The following is a 19,866-nucleotide window of genomic DNA, read 5'->3' on the forward strand; positions in this document are numbered from 1 at the left end:
ACGCAGATAATTCCTCTGCATGTCTTTTTCTGAAAGGTTTTCATATTTTCACTCACGGTATTATCGTGTCATTTGTCACATTATGTTTCTGTATCACAACATAAGGCTGTGCAAATATTCAATGTGTCCCCCCTGCGCAGCCTTGAATACAACTTTTTGCAGGAATGCTATTCATAGACGTGTGCAGAATCTTTTAGCTACACCAAAAAATATCCGTCTTAACATAGCCACATTTTCAGGCCAGTGGACACAACACTTCCACACTGGGCCGACACTCTTGACTTTTAATCTCTGATAAGCTGAGGACTGCAGCCTCATAACGATGTGTGTGCAAGTAAGTGAACAGCTGTGTGTTTGCTCACATCCAAAGTCACAGGAAATGTTGCAGTGACTTTAAAGATATGCTGCGGCGCGGCGTGCATTATTATCAAACTTGCACAGGCAAACCAATTTCCTATTTCCATGTGTTAAGATGGCTCAGAGGAGCTCCCTATCATCTGGTTTAAATTGTTTACAGCAGCTCAAAGTCGTGTTTTCATATAATTTGAAGAATTTCTGCCATGAAAACTACGCGTGAGTGGCAACAACATGTAATATAAGAAATAAATTCTCCCCCTTTTTCACTTGTGACTGAAAACTAATCATTTATTATTATTATTATTTTAGGAAAACATGTTTACCAAGCAATAAATGGGTCACTGCAAATCAACAATGTTTCACTCTGAATAGTGGGAGGCTCATGTCTAGAGATGTCCTGTTGTATCCTGTGAGCAGGCATCTTATTGAACTTATTAACACTGGAAAACACATGCTGCACACCCTCCGGCTGCACTACCAGATGTTCTGAGTCCGGCCCACTCTAGTGCACGACAGCAGCAGCGTAGGAAAGTGTGTAAGAAGAGGCGAACGGCAGCAGACTGTTGAAAATCCAGATCATCCCCTCCACCTGATTCAGACAGAGGTGCGTCTGAACTGCCTCCGCTCCCAGAGTCCACATCTCCAACCTCCCTCAACGCCTTTTCCTATCTCGCCATCTCCTGACACATGCGCACAGAGAGCTCCAAAATGAGTCCTGCTGTGCAGTCTTGTGCAGGGTGCATTTCTGCATTTTCCCCCAAAACTACTCTCTTTTTATGGCTGTTTTAGGGCAGCAGCTCGCAGTAGGAACATAATTCATTGTGAGTGCGCCAGTACCGACCTCCAGTGAGTTGAGGTTTACTGAGGAGGAGAAACATTTGCCAAGGTTTTTAATAGACACTCATAACACAACGTTTACAAGAATAATCACGACTCCTTTTCACCGATTCATAAATTATGCAAATTGTAATATCCTTTAAGCGTTATTTTTCCAGGAGCAATACACACACATATATATATAAAAAACGTCAATTCGTATTAATTTTGAATTTGGAATAATTAGACAGCGTTGTGCTTTATCACAAAATGAAAATGCCGTCTGTGCCGGGGGCGGGGCAGCAGTGGGTGAGTTTTATGAGAACAACACATGGGGCATCATTAGGAGCGAGGACGCACGGTGCTGAAGGAGGGAGAGCTGCGTCTGGACGCCACTCAACTCCTGACAAGCAGGAGACGCGTGACGAGATTGTAGCAGGATACACGGAGGGGTTTTCTTTTTTTTTTTTTCTTTCCTTAAAAAAAAAATTAACTAAGTTATCCTGAGATGCATCTGGCCAACAAGCTGCAAATATCCTCCCAAGTCTCCATCAAGTGGGAACCCTTTTTCATGCGCGCTTATCCGTGTCGTCAGATTTGTAAATTAGCCACGGAGATGCGCGTTTTTTTCCTTGGACTTCTCCTGTCATTAGAGGGCTAAACGCGCATTTATGCCAACATTCAATCAGTCCAGGATACATATGTAAAAGCGCGCACAGCCGGGATGGATTCGCTCAACGCCAGCGGAATTGACACGTTCACGGTGGTCCATTTGAATTCATCCTGGAGTCTGGACAGTGGATATTCTTTAGCAGCGATCGCTGGCATTGCGGCTCTTGTAAGTTTTCTCATTCTTTTTACCGTTGTTGGAAATATTCTAGTCGTTATCGCGGTGTTGACGAGCAGGGCGCTGAAAGCTCCCCAAAACCTTTTTCTGGTGTCTCTGGCCACCGCGGACATCCTGGTCGCCACTTTGGTGATGCCATTTTCTCTAGCCAACGAACTTATGGGCTACTGGTATTTTGGAAAAGTTTGGTGCGGTATTTATCTGGCCCTGGATGTTTTGTTCTGTACTTCGTCTATAGTGCACCTGTGCGCAATAAGCCTGGACCGCTACTGGTCCGTTACGCAGGCTGTAGAGTACAACCTGAAGCGGACTCCCAAACGCGTCAAGTGCATCATTGTGATCGTGTGGCTTATATCTGCGTTCATCTCATCCCCCCCGCTCATATCTATCGAGAGCAGCAACGATGTCAGCTCTCAGCCTCAGTGCGAGCTGAACGATGACACTTGGTACATCCTCTCCTCCAGCATCGCGTCCTTCTTCGCTCCCTGTTTAATCATGATCCTGGTGTACATCAGAATATACCAGGTGGCCAAAACCAGAACTAGAAGCATGTCGGGAAAAAATCCCAGGCCAGATGGTGTTACACAAACTGAAAATGGACTGAGCAAAGCCACCTCCCCTTTGCACGTGGAGCGAGAGAACGGTCACTGTCAGTGCCCGCCCACGCCCAGCCAACGCACCATCACCATCGGTCAGCAGACTGAGGATGCCGACCTGGAGGAGAGCTCTTCCTCAGAGGGAAAAGGTCACAGACCCCAGCGGCAGGACTCCCAGAGAGCCAAGAGGGCCGGCCACAAGAAAAGCTCCCTCTCCACTCGCATCTCCAGGGTCAGTAACAAGTCCATGGACCTGTTTGCCTCCAGGAGGAAACGTCGCAGGAGCTCTTTAGCCAGAAAAAAGGCCTCTCAAGCCAGGGAGAAGAGGTTTACGTTCGTCTTAGCTGTGGTCATGGGGGTGTTCGTTGTGTGCTGGTTCCCTTTTTTCTTCAGCTACAGCCTGTACGGCGTGTGCAGGGACTCCTGTAAGATTCCCGACCCCCTCTTCAAATTCTTCTTCTGGATTGGCTACTGTAACAGCTCCCTCAACCCCGCCATTTACACCATCTTCAACCGGGACTTCAGACACGCCTTCCAAAAGATCCTCTGCAAGTCGTGGAAAAAGTCCTTTTAGATGCGAAGCAGAGGTGCTGCTGCTGCTGCTGCTGTGCCACCCTGACAATCTCACAGGAAATACCATAGTGAATTTAAAAAAAAAAGAAAAGACCTTATGTGTTTGTTACTGCCACTCTTTATGTCCCATTGTCCTGTTGTATTTCAGTCATGGCAGTGGGAGGTCTGAACCATCTACTGGGAGTTGGATCAATGAGCCCCACCATTGTTTCCTCCTACTGAAGTGTTCCGTAATGCTTTAATGGTCCATCATCGTTGATAAATCCATCCATAAATTCACTAAAGATACACAAATGGCTCATTTGTCTGCCAGAGGGCACTGGAGAAGAACACAAGTTGATGTCCAGGTCAGTTTGGTCCCATTCTGGACAATGTGTCTATTTCTCCCCCCCACAAGGACACTACTCGCTTTTTTTTTATTAATTTTATTCAGTCTGACACATCCATTACAGGGAAACACGGGCAGAACTGAAACAAAGCAGGTTTTAAAACTGAATGGTAGAATTTGTAGATAATGTGACGACAGAATTTTTAGAGTCAGACCAGTTGTTTCCCAATTTCCAGTTTTCATGCTAAGCTAAGCTAAGCTAAGCTAAACTAAGCTACTCCTGGCTCAAGTTACATACTGTACAGTAGTTACTGTACAGACATCAAAGTGGTATTGCTGCTCATCTTAATTGGCAAGAAAGAAAATGAACGTATTTCTCGAACAACTGAATTAAGATTATTTAATTATGCGTATTTGTTATTAAGAGTATGTGAAGGACCAGACTTGAGGCCCGTGTTGTGCCTTAATTTGGCATCTTCAGAAAATAGTTCATATTCAGAGAGACTGAAGCTCTTGTGGAATCAGTTATCTTGGTTAATAATCCTGCAAACACGACCATGTTCCTAAACCTTTTTGGTTTGTTTACCTGGAAATGCTCTGTCACATGTTTAAACTGTTGAGCATGAGTCATAAGTGCTTTGGACAAAATAAACTCACTTTCTCAGATTCATCTGTTTAAATACATTTTTGGGGTTTGGAAGGCTGCGAGATATCCACTAGTTTGCAGGAATAAAAGAAAACGTGAGCCACGAGCCTTCAGAGTTATCTCCCGACCTCTTTGAGAGACACGAACCCCGTGTTTGAAACCACCGGTTTGGATTTTTAACCATCTTTTCTCCGTGTGCTTTGCTGTAATACTGCTGGCCGTGTCGGCTTGTACATGCTTGAGCACCTCTGCTTCGGGTGTCATCATGGCACGGCCCAAAAGCAGAGCAAGTCCCATCGGAGTTACACTAACGCTGCAGATTACAAGATTCAATTCATGATTAAATGTCTTCATTTTGGCAATTATTCTTTCAGAATCTACCTCTCTGTCTTTTTTTTTGTTGCCGATTTTGGGTGCGTACTTCGCGAAGTGCAGTACGCATCTTCTCCTGTGCTTGAAAATAAAAGCTGGAAGAAGCACCTGGTGTTGTGGTGTTGCCACGTGGGAGCCCGAAGGATCGGTCATGAGCCTCCTCGCCCAGCGGTTCAGTGCACATTTTAAATGCTGTGTCATTCTTTCAACAAAACATGTTGACAGACCCGGAGCGGTGCTGCCATCTCTCCGTCTGTGGACGTATCGGTTTCCATCAAATTAAAATTCCCCTCAGTTAATCCAGCTCAGCAGTTTACTTTTCAGCTGAGATGAGAAAGTCCCCCAATATGCAAAGCAGCGAGATCCGACATTTTGGTCGGCCGTGTTATAGTAAACAGTGTTTTAATTCGATGGGGAAACTGCGCAATCAAGAGCAGACGCCAAAGCAGCACATTTTAGATCCACTCAACAAGACGCTCTCAGCAGTTTGAGTTTAAAATGGTTCAGTCCCTCTAATGGGATGGGGGCCATGATCGTTTGAGGGTTGCTGGTGACCTTTCGGCACAACAGGTTTGATGTTGGTTCTGGCAGCGTCATAATCTAATGTCCCCCGAAGCCCCTGTGGGCGAGACTGAGGTGAAACTGAATTCTCCACACCGAACTCTTGTTTCCCTCCTACTTTTCTGCTGTGGCTGAGCTGTGCGCAGCCAAAAGCCATTTGTGACGGGTTATGAGCCCATCTGCTGTTCGCAGACGCCAAAGATTTATGTCTGGGAAAAAAATAAATAAATAAAAGACCAAGTGTTATTGTTTGAATATAGAGAATTAGCAGGGAGGTTTGAAGGAGTTGATGAAGACACCAGGCAGATTTATCTCCATCACCGCTGTGTACACGTTGTTTCCTAAGTTATAAAGAAAGTTGTCCCTTCCTGCATAAATACGACCATTGAAGCAGCACAGACACTATTCAGCTAAATCTCAGCACCAGACAAGCACTGGTTTTATTACTTCATGTTCATATTTGTAAAAATGTCTTAAATGCTTTCTTTATAAGGTCAAAGAAGGAGAAATCAGATAAATCAGATTGATGGCGCTGTCCTCTCCTCTCGTTCTTTTCACGATTTATGGGTTTGGTAAGGACAGCGTCTTCTTGGGAGAAAATGTATCTGACTGCACATTAACCTCTGCGGTTTTCAAGAATCACAAACGAAGGGGCGGCTTGTGACCAGCATTGGCAAATTTGAACAGATTTTAAATCAAGGCCGCCAGAGGAACATTTATACCGAGCGAATCTACTCGGAGCGAAAGTGTTTGAATTTCTTGGCTTTTGTCATTTCTGAAAGTAATTAACAGAATAAAGTAATTCAATCGATTCCTCAAGGAACTCATTAGTTTGTGCAATACTGACATTTCTTAATGGCTGTTCCCCCGTTATACATTTTGTTACAAAAACAACTTCCAGCAGACACAGACCATTAGCAAGAATCTTGTTTCTGGCCACCTAATGAATGCCAGCCCAATATTCTCTCTCCTGAAGGAAATATCTGGGTCTTTAGCTGAGGGTCGTTCCCGCTTTGTCAATAAATATGTCTGGAAAGAGGGTTTATCTGGAGTTTTTCCACTGGAAACAGAGGCTGATGAGCATAGTGAGAGTGAGCCAGACAGTACAGCCCTGGGTCCTGAAACCAAAACAAGCAGCTAAAAGACACAAAAAAGGGTCCATAGATCTGAGGGAAAGTGCAGAACACTCTGATTATTTTCTGTGGGTTTGTCACTCAGAGCAACAACCTTCACATTATGCACAGTCACTGGATTCACTAATAATGTACAGAGCTTTTTCTAATTGCGGCAGCTTCAATGTTCTTTAAGATGTAGTGGTGGGTGATAAGTAAATGAAGGTACACATTTGTAGCCACTACATCCCCATTGTGACAACTCCTCACTGTCAAACTCTCTAATGTTCTAATATGTTCATTATTAACCAGGGGTCTTCAACGTATTATTGTTTTTCAGACCAAAGACCCCAAACTGATGGAGACATTAAGTAGGGACCCCCTACCTACTAACTCAGCCTAATGCTATTATTATCATTTTGCATTTAATATTAAGCTATCCCTCATCCCTTTACTAAAATATGTTCTGCTGTTGGGTCTGTTGAAGAGGACATGCTGACATGCCAACACACTAGGCTCTATCCTTTATGTGAAAATGTTTTAGGTTTTCTTAAAAGATCGCAAATCATTCAAACAATTTATCTAGCGCCGTTCTACCTGTTAGACCTCAAAGCTTTTTTCAGTCACAACGACACAGCTATCCATTTGTTCACCTTCTGGTTCTTGGACAACCCTCGGCCTGTGCAGCTGTGCAGACCCCAGCAGGTGGTACTGATCGCACAGAACCTGGATCTAAATATCTAGAAGTTACTAGAAGGGACAGCAGCAACTGAGACAGCCCGTAGATCAAATGAGGCCAGTTCTGCAAGATAGTTGATATTTCCAAGAGCCTACCTGCCAAGTACCTTGATAACTGGGCATACCTAGCTGTGTGGGGGGGTGGGTTGTCCATGAACCAGATGGTTAACAGTTAGTGGCTCAGTACATGGAGCAAGGATTTTGCATTAGCTGGTGAATGAATGAACAAATGGGCAGAGCTCAGTAAGGTGTTATATAAAAACATGACTATTTAACACTTATTGAATATTGATTGGTTTTTAGTTTTTTTTTTTAGCTGCATTTTGTATGCACTTTCTTTCTTTTCTTTCTTTTTCTTTCTTTTTTAAATTCCTTACTTTCAAGGCTATCTTAAAGGCTTGCCCAGTACTGTATCTGTTAATAATCAGAGAAATGTTTTATTTGGAGAAAAAAAATCTCACATCTCAAGTGTTGACTGAGTTCTGGTCCTCAACTCTGATTATTTCAATTTTATGGCTCTGAGACGAAGGATGTGATTAGACGGAAACAAAAACCACCCCAGACTTTAGAAGTATCTCAGAAGTCTAAAACAAACGCAGATGTCTGGAAAGGCAGGCCCACGTACATCCACCTGCTTCTTTCTGACAGTCACACCTGGTGGAAATATCTAATTTTTTAAAAGAAAAAACAAACAACAGATAAATGATGTCTAAGTTTCAAGAAGAAAGCCTTCCCTCTTATGAAATGAAATTGCTTGTGCGTGTCTGTGTCTCATTTTACATCGATTCTCCAGAGCGAGGGCTTTGAGGTGCTACTTCTTTGCTCAGACAGATGTCACCATCCGGCTTTTGTCTGGAAAGCAGAGAACAACAAAGACAGTGCAGCTGAAGTTATGAGAGCTATCTCAGGCATCTATAAATATGTATACATACGTTTGTTTATACATTAATAGAAGGGACGCATTATCAGATGCATAAATGTGGAGGTACACAGAAGGTACAGCAAATAAACCATGTCTAGATTAAATAATTAGCATTTAAAGTGTTTTTTTGTTTGTTTAGTTTTTTTCCTGTTGATTTTCAAATGCACTTCTCTGGGGAAAAAAAGAAAAAAAATGTCCTCAATGAACATCACATGAGGTTTCGTCATTGTCATTACTGAAGCCGGGCAAACTTTGTGAAAGATGAAAGGCCTCAGAGTGTTGTGGATATGAAGCTGCCACACCTGACTGGCTTCAATTTTCTGCCAGACATCAGACCCCTGTAGTGGGGGGGAAATATGGGCGAGCTATCATGAGATTGCAACGGTGCAACCATCCCAAAAAAGCTATTAGGTGGCTGAGCCCTTCAAAAAAAAAAAAAAGTTTCATTCAAATTTGTGTTTACCTTTGAGAACAAGTTTCCCTGGACTACTTCTTATTACTGTTTGAGACTTGAATGTATCAGGGCGTGGGTGTTTGACAGGGGGTTTGCAGAGGTGCTGCAGGATGGGTCGCAAAATCTTTGGTTGATTAGACATTTTTTATATTTATTTTTTTAATTTCCCCCATAAATTTAAATTTCTTTAAATACACATTAACTTGAATCCAACATATTTAAGTAAAGGGATAGGGGATAGATTAATATTGAATGCAAAGTGATAATAATGATGTATATTTCTAAATAGCACTAGTTTAATATATAACACATATAATAGGTGGGGTCCCTACTTAATCTCTCCATCAGTTTGGGGTCCTTGTCCTGAAAAACGTTGAAGACCTCCGACTTAAGGCACGAATACATTGCAGGACCCGTCAGTGGCACCTGAGGAAAAACAAGAAATTCTAAATATATTGTGTTTACATCGCACCGACTCCTCAGTAAGACTCGGCAATAACACAGCGGCTGACGTTAGATTAATATAGGACGCGGCGCAGCATTACAACCCCCTAAATCTACACCTCAGTGTGTGATGAATTAGCCAGCTTACTTTGGGCAGTCATACATCACGGCGTGGCTGTCATAGATAATGATGGAGAGCTCCGCAGATCCTGTTCACCAACTCCCACACAGCTGAGCTCACAACTCGCTGCCTGGGCAGGAATCCGGCCAGCCGTCCCCGTCCAGAGGCATAAATGACTCGACTGGAAAGAGAGCGAACTAACTCTCCGCCTCAGATTTTCCCCTTTTAAAAGACGAGCTGCTGAAACAACCGCCTGAAATACCTTGACAGTGCGTTGCACTTTAAATAACCCGAGGCCGCGTTTTGTCTGCACCAGTTTCTTTGTACGAGTGATGCTTCAATGCTCCTGCAGCCATTGTGCCGGGTCCTTGATCGACCTGGACTCCAGTAAAGAGAGCTGACCTCATAACCAAACACAAAGATGCGCAAGCGAATTAATAAATGATTTGAGAGTAACAATATTTCTGCTCTTTTGTACTTGAGAATTCCAATAAAATAGACCAAAGACATTCTCCACGCGGCAAATGTTCTCAGTGAAGATATAAAAGTTGGTCACTGATTAATGGTGTTATGTCTTAATATGCTAGGTTGATTTCAACAAAACATAATAATTATAGTATAGTAGCAAGATGATGTAAATCACCTCTGAACAACAGTGAAAGTCTGTGGATGTTGAGGCCAAGTCTCATTAGCAGAGTCGATGCATTTTACATTTTGTCACGTCATCAGATCTGACCATAGAAATAAATATAACATTGCCAGGACTTTCCTTTAATTATTAACCAGCACACGCGACACTGGGAACATTACTCAGTGACAGCTGCTGTGTGGAGAGCGTGAGTGTCCCTGTATCGTCTTAAAAAAATTCTAAATAATAAATAAGAGTCAACATGAAGATTTTAGTGAGTCCATTGTCTACATATGTGTTTATGTGTATGTGAAGGGAATTAGTTTCAAAGATGCAGAAGTTGCAGTAGCACATGATAAAACGTGGAAAAATTACAAGAAAGTAAATTCACTTTAGGACATAGGTCTTGAACAGGGGGTCCGCAGAGGTACTGCAGGGGGGTCGCCAAATCTCTGGTTGATTAGACATTTTTATATATTTATTTAAATTTTTCGCCACAATTTCAAATTTCTGTAAATCTACAATAACAAGAATCCAGCATTTTTTTATGCTAAGTAAGCGAAAACAAGAAAAGACCTGAAAATGCTCAGATAATAATAACATCTGAAGGAGACATGGCGTATGTGTGCCATCAGGTAGCTCAGTGATTTACTATCCCTACTACATTTAGCTCTGATTAAAGTTTAAATCTGTCAATTATTTCCTTTATCTGTCAGTGGTATATACCGGTTAGGTTAGGTTTATTGCAGGGCCACTCGTTGTTGCACATAAAATAAAAAATATGAATATCTGAACCTGTGTGTTATTTGAATATCTTAATATTAAATGCAAAATGATAATAAAAATGTAGATTTCTAAATGGCACTAGGTTAAGTTTAATATAGAAAACATTAGTAGGTAGGGGGGTAGAAAGTCCATAACTGCATTTCACCTGTTCCAAAAAAATAAAATAAAACTATTTACAAAGTGGAGACGACTTTCATATTGTAAAAGCTATTATTTGATAACTGCTAGTGGAGAGAGGCACATAATGAGGGAGAGGAAGAGAGGGGATGACATGCAGCAGAGTGACAGAGGCTGAAATCAACTCTGCGTCACTGCCGGGTGGGCTACAGCCTCAGTTTATAGGTCACCCTGTACTTAAAATGTGAAAGAAAATATTGATTATTGCTGATGTGCAATTAACACGTTAGACACCATTAACCTCCTGAGGCCTGAGCTTTTGTTTGGTAAGGGTTTTTAATTTCTCCATTTATCTCTTTTTGAGATTCGTAGAACCTACGAACTATAAAAACTAAGCATCGTCTTTGAACAGGAAGTTTTTGTAACAAATTATGGCCTCATGTGTGGACATGGAGATTATTTCACTAAAAATAATACAAGTTACCAGTATGTAACAATATAAAACTGTTAATTCTCATGTCCGAACATTGCCGTGCAAATGCAGAATTGCAAATAATGAAGTCCCAACGTCCTCAATCGAGTACTTGCTAAATAGTGAAGATAAAGCTCGTTACTATTGATAGAATTTCTGTGTTACATTAAACTAGAAAAGTTGATTAGTATAAATAAACAAGTTTCAACCATAAAATTAGATGAGGTTTTGTACCTGTGATTGGCTGCAGAATGAATCTGCTCAAATAACCACTACCACGTTTTTACACAAATAAAGTAGATTAAGCTTCTACAAACCTGAAACTTAATGTCCCCCTATGAGGACACGGGGTCTCAGGAGGTCAATGGACGAATTAGCCTAATTAGACTAAAGATCAAAACTGAAATGTAGCATGTAGCGTGCAGTTTCCTCAAATTTAAAAATGTTAAGCTCCATACATTTGTGGAACGGTGATGTTTATCGTTTGTCATACATTGACCGCATTTTATGATCCGCTGAGAACATCAGGCTTTGCACACACGAAGAAGAACAGAAGTCACTCTTATTGCTTTGTTTGCTGAGCTCATCCAGCCTCGGGGAAGAAGATGAAGGCAAACAGACTCTTCAGCTCCAGCAAAAGTCTATCGCGAAACCAGTTTCAGCTGTTCAAACCCACTCATATGTTATGAGTAGCTTCTCCATGGCAACAATGCCCAACAATGTGTCTTTTTTTTTTTTTTTTTTTTTTTTTTTTAACTCAAATGTAATTCAGAATTATAATTATAGCTTGGAACTCAAACCTCCAGGCACGCTGTGAATTTGGTGATAATTACTTGAGCGGGGATGGAGGGCGGCAGGCCACTGGAAACAATATGTCATTTACTATCTCATAATGAGACTGTGTTGTGGGCCAAAGGTAGCGCCTCTCCAGAGGAGAGCAGCTGAAGATCCTCCAAGTCCAACAAGAAATATTAAGCAAACAAATGTGTGTGTAGCGTGCTTTGCACTGTTAAGTGAACCTTGAGCCCAACAGCGAGAACAAATCAATACAAATTCACCACACATCAGTGAGAGACATCTCATTTATATACATGTTCTGTTTGATATGGCGCCCTCAAGCCCAGCAATACATCAATAGACAAAAAGGCAGCAGTTACACATGCATGGCCGATGTGTGCGCTCGCAGACACAGACGATATTATTACGTTAAAGCTGCGGGAGATTGCTGGTTCTTTCGCCATTATCTCTGAATCTGATTTGTTTCTTTGGTACTTGGGGGCAGTGGAAACATAGCAAATTAGTGATCCATGACGCCAGCTGAGTGTTTTAAATATAAGTAGATGTAGCCGCCAGGTCAGAAAGATGAAGCCAATGCAATGTGTGTTAAACTTGTATTCTTTCTCGTGACTGAAGGAGTCTAATTACATCTAACCTGCTGTCTCATTTTCGTAAGCGTTATCAGCGTTTTCCTGATGACTTTATGGCGTCAGTTATTTGATTCAAGTGTCCTTCAGTACGTTTTCGATAAAGCGAAGGCGACACATTGAGGGCGTGCATAGTTTCCTCAGATTCTTATTCAGTATATCCGCACGTCTCTCAGACACTCAGGTGACAGCCAAAATATTAAATATATAGTAGGAGATAACATTTGCGTGTTTCTCACCAACTTAAAAAGTGTATTCCATTTGAGCTCAGTGCTCAACTCTCCTTCGATCTTTGTTGAGGTCTCTACTAATCCCTTCGCTCACAAATGTTTAGCTAGCTCAAACTTCAGTGCTGTTTTACTTAAATCCGTTGCCTGCTGCATCTTACAGTAACACTTAAGAACACTTACAATGTTTTGACTCTGGCTGGCTCGGTGTTTGCAGTGTCTGATTGCTACATTTATTTCATCACCTGCAGGCGTCTTCCTTTATGGCAGCAGGTTGAAAACAGCAAATAACCGAGTGAAGCTTGAAACTTGGACGTTACATTTGCTTCACTCTGTCTGTAAGATCATTTTCAAGATGCTTAATCACTACAAGTGACCACCCAACATACACCGATCGGCCACAACATTATGACCACTGACATGAGAAGTAAATGGACAACCTTTGGACCTGGCAGTCGTCCACTACACACTTAGACCAAACGGGATCAGAATTAGAAAAAGCTTTATTTATCCCTGAGGGGTAATTACTGGGGTTAAGAGCAGCACATTATAAGAGCAAGGGAAGAAATATGCAAAGGTGTGTGGGCAAAAGCAGCAGATTGTGTGGACTGCTGCCAATAACAGTATGAGTGGTTGCTGCGGAGGTAATAAGGCAGAATTATCCATATAAGAGTCGAGATGTATAGTAGTATATGTATATGGTAAATACTAAAGATGTAAAATAGCAGATTCAGTACAGCAATAAATAACGATTAAATTAAAAACAAGCAATTTAAAAAGGATCTCAAACTGATCAAGTATTTGTGGGATGATCCACTCACCCTCAAAAGCCCCAAATCAATTTTCTGATGAGTCACAACTGTTTTGGAGGCACAAGGCACATGACTTACACAATATTAGGAAGATGGTCATAATGTTTTGCCTGATCAGTGTAGGCCAACTATTAAACCCTTAAAGAGATTAAAACTGGGGGTAAAACTGGTTGTGTCAAGTGAATTCTCAGATTTCAGCCCCAGTGACTCAGAGGGGCTCAGACACAAGTCAGTTTGTTACTTAGACCAAAAAGTCCCTCAAAGACTCAGTGACTGCAGAGGACATGCAGCAGCCCGGGAGCGACGACGCACGGCAAGGCTGTAACTCTAAAGCTGCGTCAAAAATAGAAATAAGCTCAAACCTCATTAAAAACATGACTTGAACTTTAGAAAATGACAATAGCAGTGACAAAAACTAAAATAACAACCCCAGTAAAAGATGCAGCCAAGACACTGTAAAGTGATTTATCATTAAACAAAGCCCAGTGTGGAAATATACAAAGACACAAAGGTCAAACAACCACTATAGAATTCTTTTTGTGTATATGGCAATTCAAACAGTCAAATGTGAATTAACGCTATAGGATCTTTTATATGTGACAGAAGGATGTGCAGAAACATTGTTCCTTTGTACAAAAGAGTTGCCACCTGGATTTAACTATTCTATTGGATAATTACTGCATGGATTATTATCTATATTATCTATAAGCTGGCATCAAGTTATTTAACCCCAACTGATGCAATGAGTAGCTTCTCATTTCCTAAACAACCACGTTGAAGGACACATCCCGTGGTCATGGAAAAGATGTTTAAAAAGGGTCAAATCATTGAAGAAGACTGAAGCAGAAACTACTAACTTAAGATTGGTCCAACATATTATTAAAAGCTGGAAGGACAGTGAGGAACCATCGTCTTCCAGGAAGAAATGTGATCGGAAAAACATCCTGATTGATTGTGATCCGCGATCCCAAAATGTTTGGTGAAATCAAATCGAAGAAAAACATCAGTGAAAGTAAGAGAATTTCCACATGTGCAATTCAAAAATGAAGTCAAGAGATTGTGACTGAACAGCTGTGTAGCCTTAAGAAAACCACTAATCAGTGAGGCTAACCAGGGGGGAAAAACAGCTTCAGTCTGCTAGGGAGCATAAAGAACAGGAGCAATGGAAGAAGGTCATGTGGTCTGATGAGTCCAGATTTACCCTGTTCCAGAGTGATGGGGCATCAGGGTAAGAAGAGAGGCAGATTAAGTGATGAACCCATTATGTTTAGTGTCTACTGTACCAGCCTGTGAGGGCAGTGCTATGATCTGGGGTTGCTGTAGTTGCTCAGGTCCAGGTTCAGCAACATTATGCCCAAAGAATGAGGTCAGCTGACTACCTGGATATACTGAATGACCAGGTTATTCCTTCAATGGATGTTTCTTCTTCCCTGGAGGTACGAGCATATTCCAAGATGACAATACCAGGATTCATGGGGCTCAACTTGTGAAAGAGTGGTTCAGGGAGCATGAAACATTATCTTCACACATGGATTAGCCACCACAGAGTCCAGACTTGAACCCCACTGGGAATCTTTGGGATGTGCTTGAGAAGGCTTAGGTCAGACTCTCCCATCACCAATACAAGATCTTGGTGAAAAATTACTGGATGGAAATAATAATAATCTTATGACACTGCAGAAGCTTATCGAGCAATGCACCAATGAACCATACGACAAAAATCTTTGGCGTACACTCCTTAACCCGTCTCCGATGCATTTTACCAGCTTTTATACTACACCTACACTTAGCAGATGAGAAGAATGTTCCTAATGTTCGTCACGTTCAGTGCCGAGGACACTAACGATGTTTTTTCTCTATTAGCACTATAAGCACATTACAAGGTTGCAATATGACTTCTTTTTCTTGAATAAAATCTTTGCGAGATGAGCCGTGGTGGCCTCCATCAGCGGCATCTTTGCAGGAGAGTGTTTAAACGTTGCTCAGTGCTGCTCCTTTCTCTCCATCTTAGCCCGCCCCGGCTGATTTAGCTGTTAGGTTAACTGTATCTGGCACAGTGTTTGCCGTTTGATTACTGGATTTGTCTCAGCACCTGGAGGCCAACCGGTTTGGCTGCGGTGTCCCACGGTGTGCCAGCAGGAGGACAACAATTCCAAGGAAGTATGAAAAGGGTTCTTTGTGGAGTGTAACACAAAGCACCACAAATTGGCTCATATGTCAGCCAAACGAAATCACTCTGAAACTTAACAAATGTTTAAGCACCCAATTATTTCATCCTATTAGCTCCCTTTCAGCTGTTGGCTTTTGTGCGCGAGACAATTTCCACCATGCGTCGGGGAAAAAAAAAAAACCCTGTCGATTCAAGCCTACACTTTTCATCTTCTCATCCAAACAAACTGTAAATGAGTTTGGAAGCAGGGAGGAGGAGATCAGATGGGAGTACAGACGAATTATTGATGTTGAGGTTTTGCCAATTCACCGCTCTCTGCATAAATAGGGACTCGGCTCGGGGCTGCTCTGGGGTTTTAAGTTAATGGAGTGACTCATGCTTCATCCAGCACCTCAAAGGTCTCTGAGTGTTCATCTTCCATCATGAGTTATTGCTACTGAAACAACTGCTGCACCCCAAATTAAATATCTGGCTGTGGATTAGAGGCCTGGCAAAAAGTAAAATCAGCTGAGCTGAAAATAACTGACTTAAAATGTTTTGTGTTCATTCAGAAAATACTTAATACCATAAAAAAAACACAAGCTGTGATGCTTAAAGATGCGATTGACCGTCTTGTGACAATACTCTCTTATGCTGGGAAACTTTTGGAACTTTATTGGGCATTTGTGTGGATGCTATTTAGACACAAGGAAGATCTACACAATATTAGGAAGGTGGTCATAATGTTGCGTCTGATCGGTGTATACTGCAACCTCCCTGGTTAACAAAGGCATAAAACCGCAAGCCAGTAATTCTATATTATTTTTAACTGCAAGTTTTTTTTACCTTAACTATGTGAAACAAGTGATATTACAGTAATAGAGTCTCTTCTGTGGGCTAAACTTTCCCTTCCATCCTCAAGGTCTCCATAGAGCAGCGCTGTGTGTGTGTTTTAACAAAACATACAAACAGAACAGGGCCACCAAACTGAAGAGTAATGAGGCCACAAAATAAGAATGGGACCTATTAATACCCTCAGCCTGTGAAGAGCCTCGAACCTGCAGAAAAACAACACGTTTCCCTAAAGCTTTGGGAGTGTCATGAAGGTGTGAGGTTGTCTCGCTCGCACGTTTTCCTGTTTTTAATGGAGCTCTGCCAACGTTTCGCTGCAGCATCGGTGCCAGTCTTCAGCGCTTCAAGCTGCCGTTTCTTGGGGAGCTAACAAAAGCCACATAAGCTCATGGAGGCGGCTAGCTCGGCGGTGGCGGACCCCCTGACGGTGTAGTGCAGATAAAGATGAAGAAGCCCATTATGCACAGCTCTTACTGGAATCTGTGTTATAGTAATGACATTAATAATAATTAATAATGCTTATCATCATATCATAATCTTGCTCGTTAAATTCGAATGGTGCCCAGGGATGAGTTAAGTCAAATCTCTTTTACCCTGGACTGGATACTGGCTTCTGTTCATGGAGGTGATTTTACAATTGCATAATTCAAAAAGTAATCCAGACCCTTCTCCCAAAGACCCGGGATCTGTTGCAATTCTATTCGCAGCACTTCCTCATTTCACCCACGCTACAGCAGGGGGCAGCAAAGGCAATAATTGTACTTTTTGAATTTCATAATATCATTTTCTGTCTTCTGACTGTAGCCGTTTGGGGCCTACTGATTAGCTACCAGTTAGCGACGCTTCACTTTCATCCCTCAGCTCTTGAGCATTTGTTGTCCCAGTTTTAAGCACATCTGACAACCTTGTGAGTTCCTGTGTGCTCAGTCTGTGGGACACACCTGCACACTGCGATGAATCACAGACTGATTTGTGACATCTGTGTTTATGGCCGGCAGCTTTCCGTGCCTGAATTTTTTATACACACTCAGCCCAAGCCAAGGTGATCGTAATGGGATTAGGGCTGAAAAGATTAATATTCTTGTGATAAATGTGTTGCAAGATCTGACACGTGTCTGAATAATACCCTCTGTGTTCTGTAAAGCCCCTATCTACCTCACATTTGTGTGTGTGACTAGAAGACGAGACCTTCGCACAGTCAATTATGATAATAAACAAGGACATAAACTATAGAAGGTAATAATTAATGTCTTCTTTCAAGTAACAAAGAATAATTACAACATCCGTCTCAATTTACATGAGAACTCCCATGAAGGAAAGCGGCAAATCCCCAAGCATGAGTGTACATATGGAAGGCTCTGGCTGTGTGCATTAATGGATGCATGAAAGTAAAGAGTTAAACCCCCTGAGGCCATCCAGTGTTCGGTGTTCCACAGCTCCTTAATTACTTGGAAGGCTGAAACTTAGCAGACGGACTAGCCGAGACAAATGAATCCCTCAATTATGCGCCACAAAGCTCGGTTGATCAAAAAGAGATCCTTGTAGACGCGTGATGTGACGTTGGAAGCAGAGCCGTTAAAAATGACCCAGAATATCTGATAACGGTCACATTTCATTCCAGCGACAACACGTGTGGAAGTGAAGAAATGGTTTGCTCGATTACTGCGGAGGCTGGGTCTATTGATTTTAAAATGTAGGCTGATTGATTTGCACAGGGGTTAATGTTTTTTCAAATTATCTTCCTTTCTCTGTCGACCTCCCACAGCTTGAGCAGCTTGGTTAAAGTTCTCCTCCAGCAGATGCACATCACAAAGACCTTTCCCGGAGAGAAAGAGTGCTTATGTCTCTATCAACCAGGAAGTTCTGGGGTTAATAAGCATCTCTGATCAAACAGTTGTCTTTGTTCTTCAGAAATAAATAAGAGTGGTCCCAGTACTGATCCCTGAGGCACCCCCAGGGATTCACTGAGAAATATGACCAAAAAATCTCACGTACTAGATTTAGGTTAAGGAATATTTGCAAAAATTGAAGAATGGAGGATGGTGCTACTTCATTAACAAAAGATCCCAGTACCTGAAAATGCTTCCTGGAGACAGGTAGGTTCATTATTTTCTGCAGTTATTTGCCTATATACGGTACTCTCACCATATAAGAAGTTAAATGAATTTGGATGAACAGTTGATGGCACTATCTCTGCCCTCGGGTGATGTTTAATCACAGCAGCAGGAGGGGGGTTATCAGTGGCATCATTAAAGGAGCTCCAGTCAAGCTTCAGACTGTGGAAATAGATGTGGAGATAGTGATGGAAATTTCTGATAGTGTCAACCTGGTGTTTTTACACAGATGAATGGAAAAAGACTCAAATAACCGCGATAAAGAGTATTTTCAAAGAACGTCGCGTCCCTGTGCATTTGAAGCCTGGCAACACACTGAGACAGAAACTTGTTCACCCTAAGGATAAAACACCTCGGCAAAAGCAAAACAATGTACCTTAAGAACAGTTATAGTGCAGAGAGGAATGTTCAGAGCTCTAGAAATAAAGTGGCAACTTCACAAGAGCACGACTCAACTCAGGAGAGCCAACTTGTCAGGTCAGTACTCAAAGGTCCACCTAAACCTGAAGGGACGTTCTCTCGACAACACATGCATATTTTAGATGGAGGAGACAGATGGTTTGAGCAAAGGAAGCCATCTATGGAAACATGGAAAACACTTTTCTGAACACAGCAGGCTGAGACACTACTGAAAAACACAATCTTAAAGAGGAAGCGAAGCACTCAACCAAGTAAACCACATTTTATAGACGGAGTTCCACTCTTATCGATAATATGTAACACACGGCGACCGTTATACGTTTTTTAGGATTGGTGACGCCATCTTGCCATGGGGTTGGTTGGCTTGGCGATTCCGATAGCAACAGACAGAGAAAGAAAAAAGAGAGAGCTTGAGAAAGATCTCTTTCCATTTCCAACAGTGCTCAGGGGGGATCCAATCTGCCCTGTGAGATATTCGATTGCATCACTTCAAAGTGGCGACTCGCTAGCAGGCGAGGTGGAAATGACAAAAAATAAACTTCTTAAATCTTTGATTTCAGCAACTTTTTAATATTTGACTTTAGCAAAGGTCGTATTTCGGATATAATTCGCAGTACAAGCACCAACACGTGTAGTTTTCATTTTCCCTTTAAGTCTGAAGAGATTCTGGCCAAATACCACACAAGGTAACGTGAAAAATTACACAATAATCGTCAATCATCACAATAATTGTCTTTCAAAACCAACGGATCTGAGAGGAATTCATCTCTATCATAACGTTGCTGTGTCTTGGATAATCCACAGAGTCATACATTTCTTCTCAGTGTAGAGTTATGGAAACACAAATGCTAAAAATTTTTTTTTTAAAAAAATCATCACTAGAGGAAATAGATATTATAGATATAAAACCTTGGAGATATTATTTTGAGAAATGCATTTGCATCAAACAGTTTAACTACTTTAAAAGACTTAAAAGAC

The 19,866-nt window shown here is 41.8% G+C and overlaps 1 protein-coding gene across 1 annotated transcript; it reads left to right on the plus strand.

Moving 5' to 3' along the window:
• The first annotated feature begins 1,531 nt into the window (after nucleotides 1–1,531).
• Nucleotides 1,532–5,907, plus strand: LOC125003972 (alpha-2 adrenergic receptor). The gene has a single exon (XM_047578251.1). It carries the CDS (start codon nucleotides 1,898–1,900, stop codon nucleotides 3,188–3,190), a length of 1,293 nt encoding a protein of 430 aa, XP_047434207.1. The 5' UTR covers nucleotides 1,532–1,897; the 3' UTR covers nucleotides 3,191–5,907.
• Nucleotides 5,908–19,866: the final 13,959 nt, after the last annotated feature.

This window comes from Mugil cephalus, chromosome 1, assembly GCF_022458985.1.
Source record: "Mugil cephalus isolate CIBA_MC_2020 chromosome 1, CIBA_Mcephalus_1.1, whole genome shotgun sequence".
In the NCBI taxonomy this organism is placed as follows: domain Eukaryota; kingdom Metazoa; phylum Chordata; class Actinopteri; order Mugiliformes; family Mugilidae; genus Mugil; species Mugil cephalus.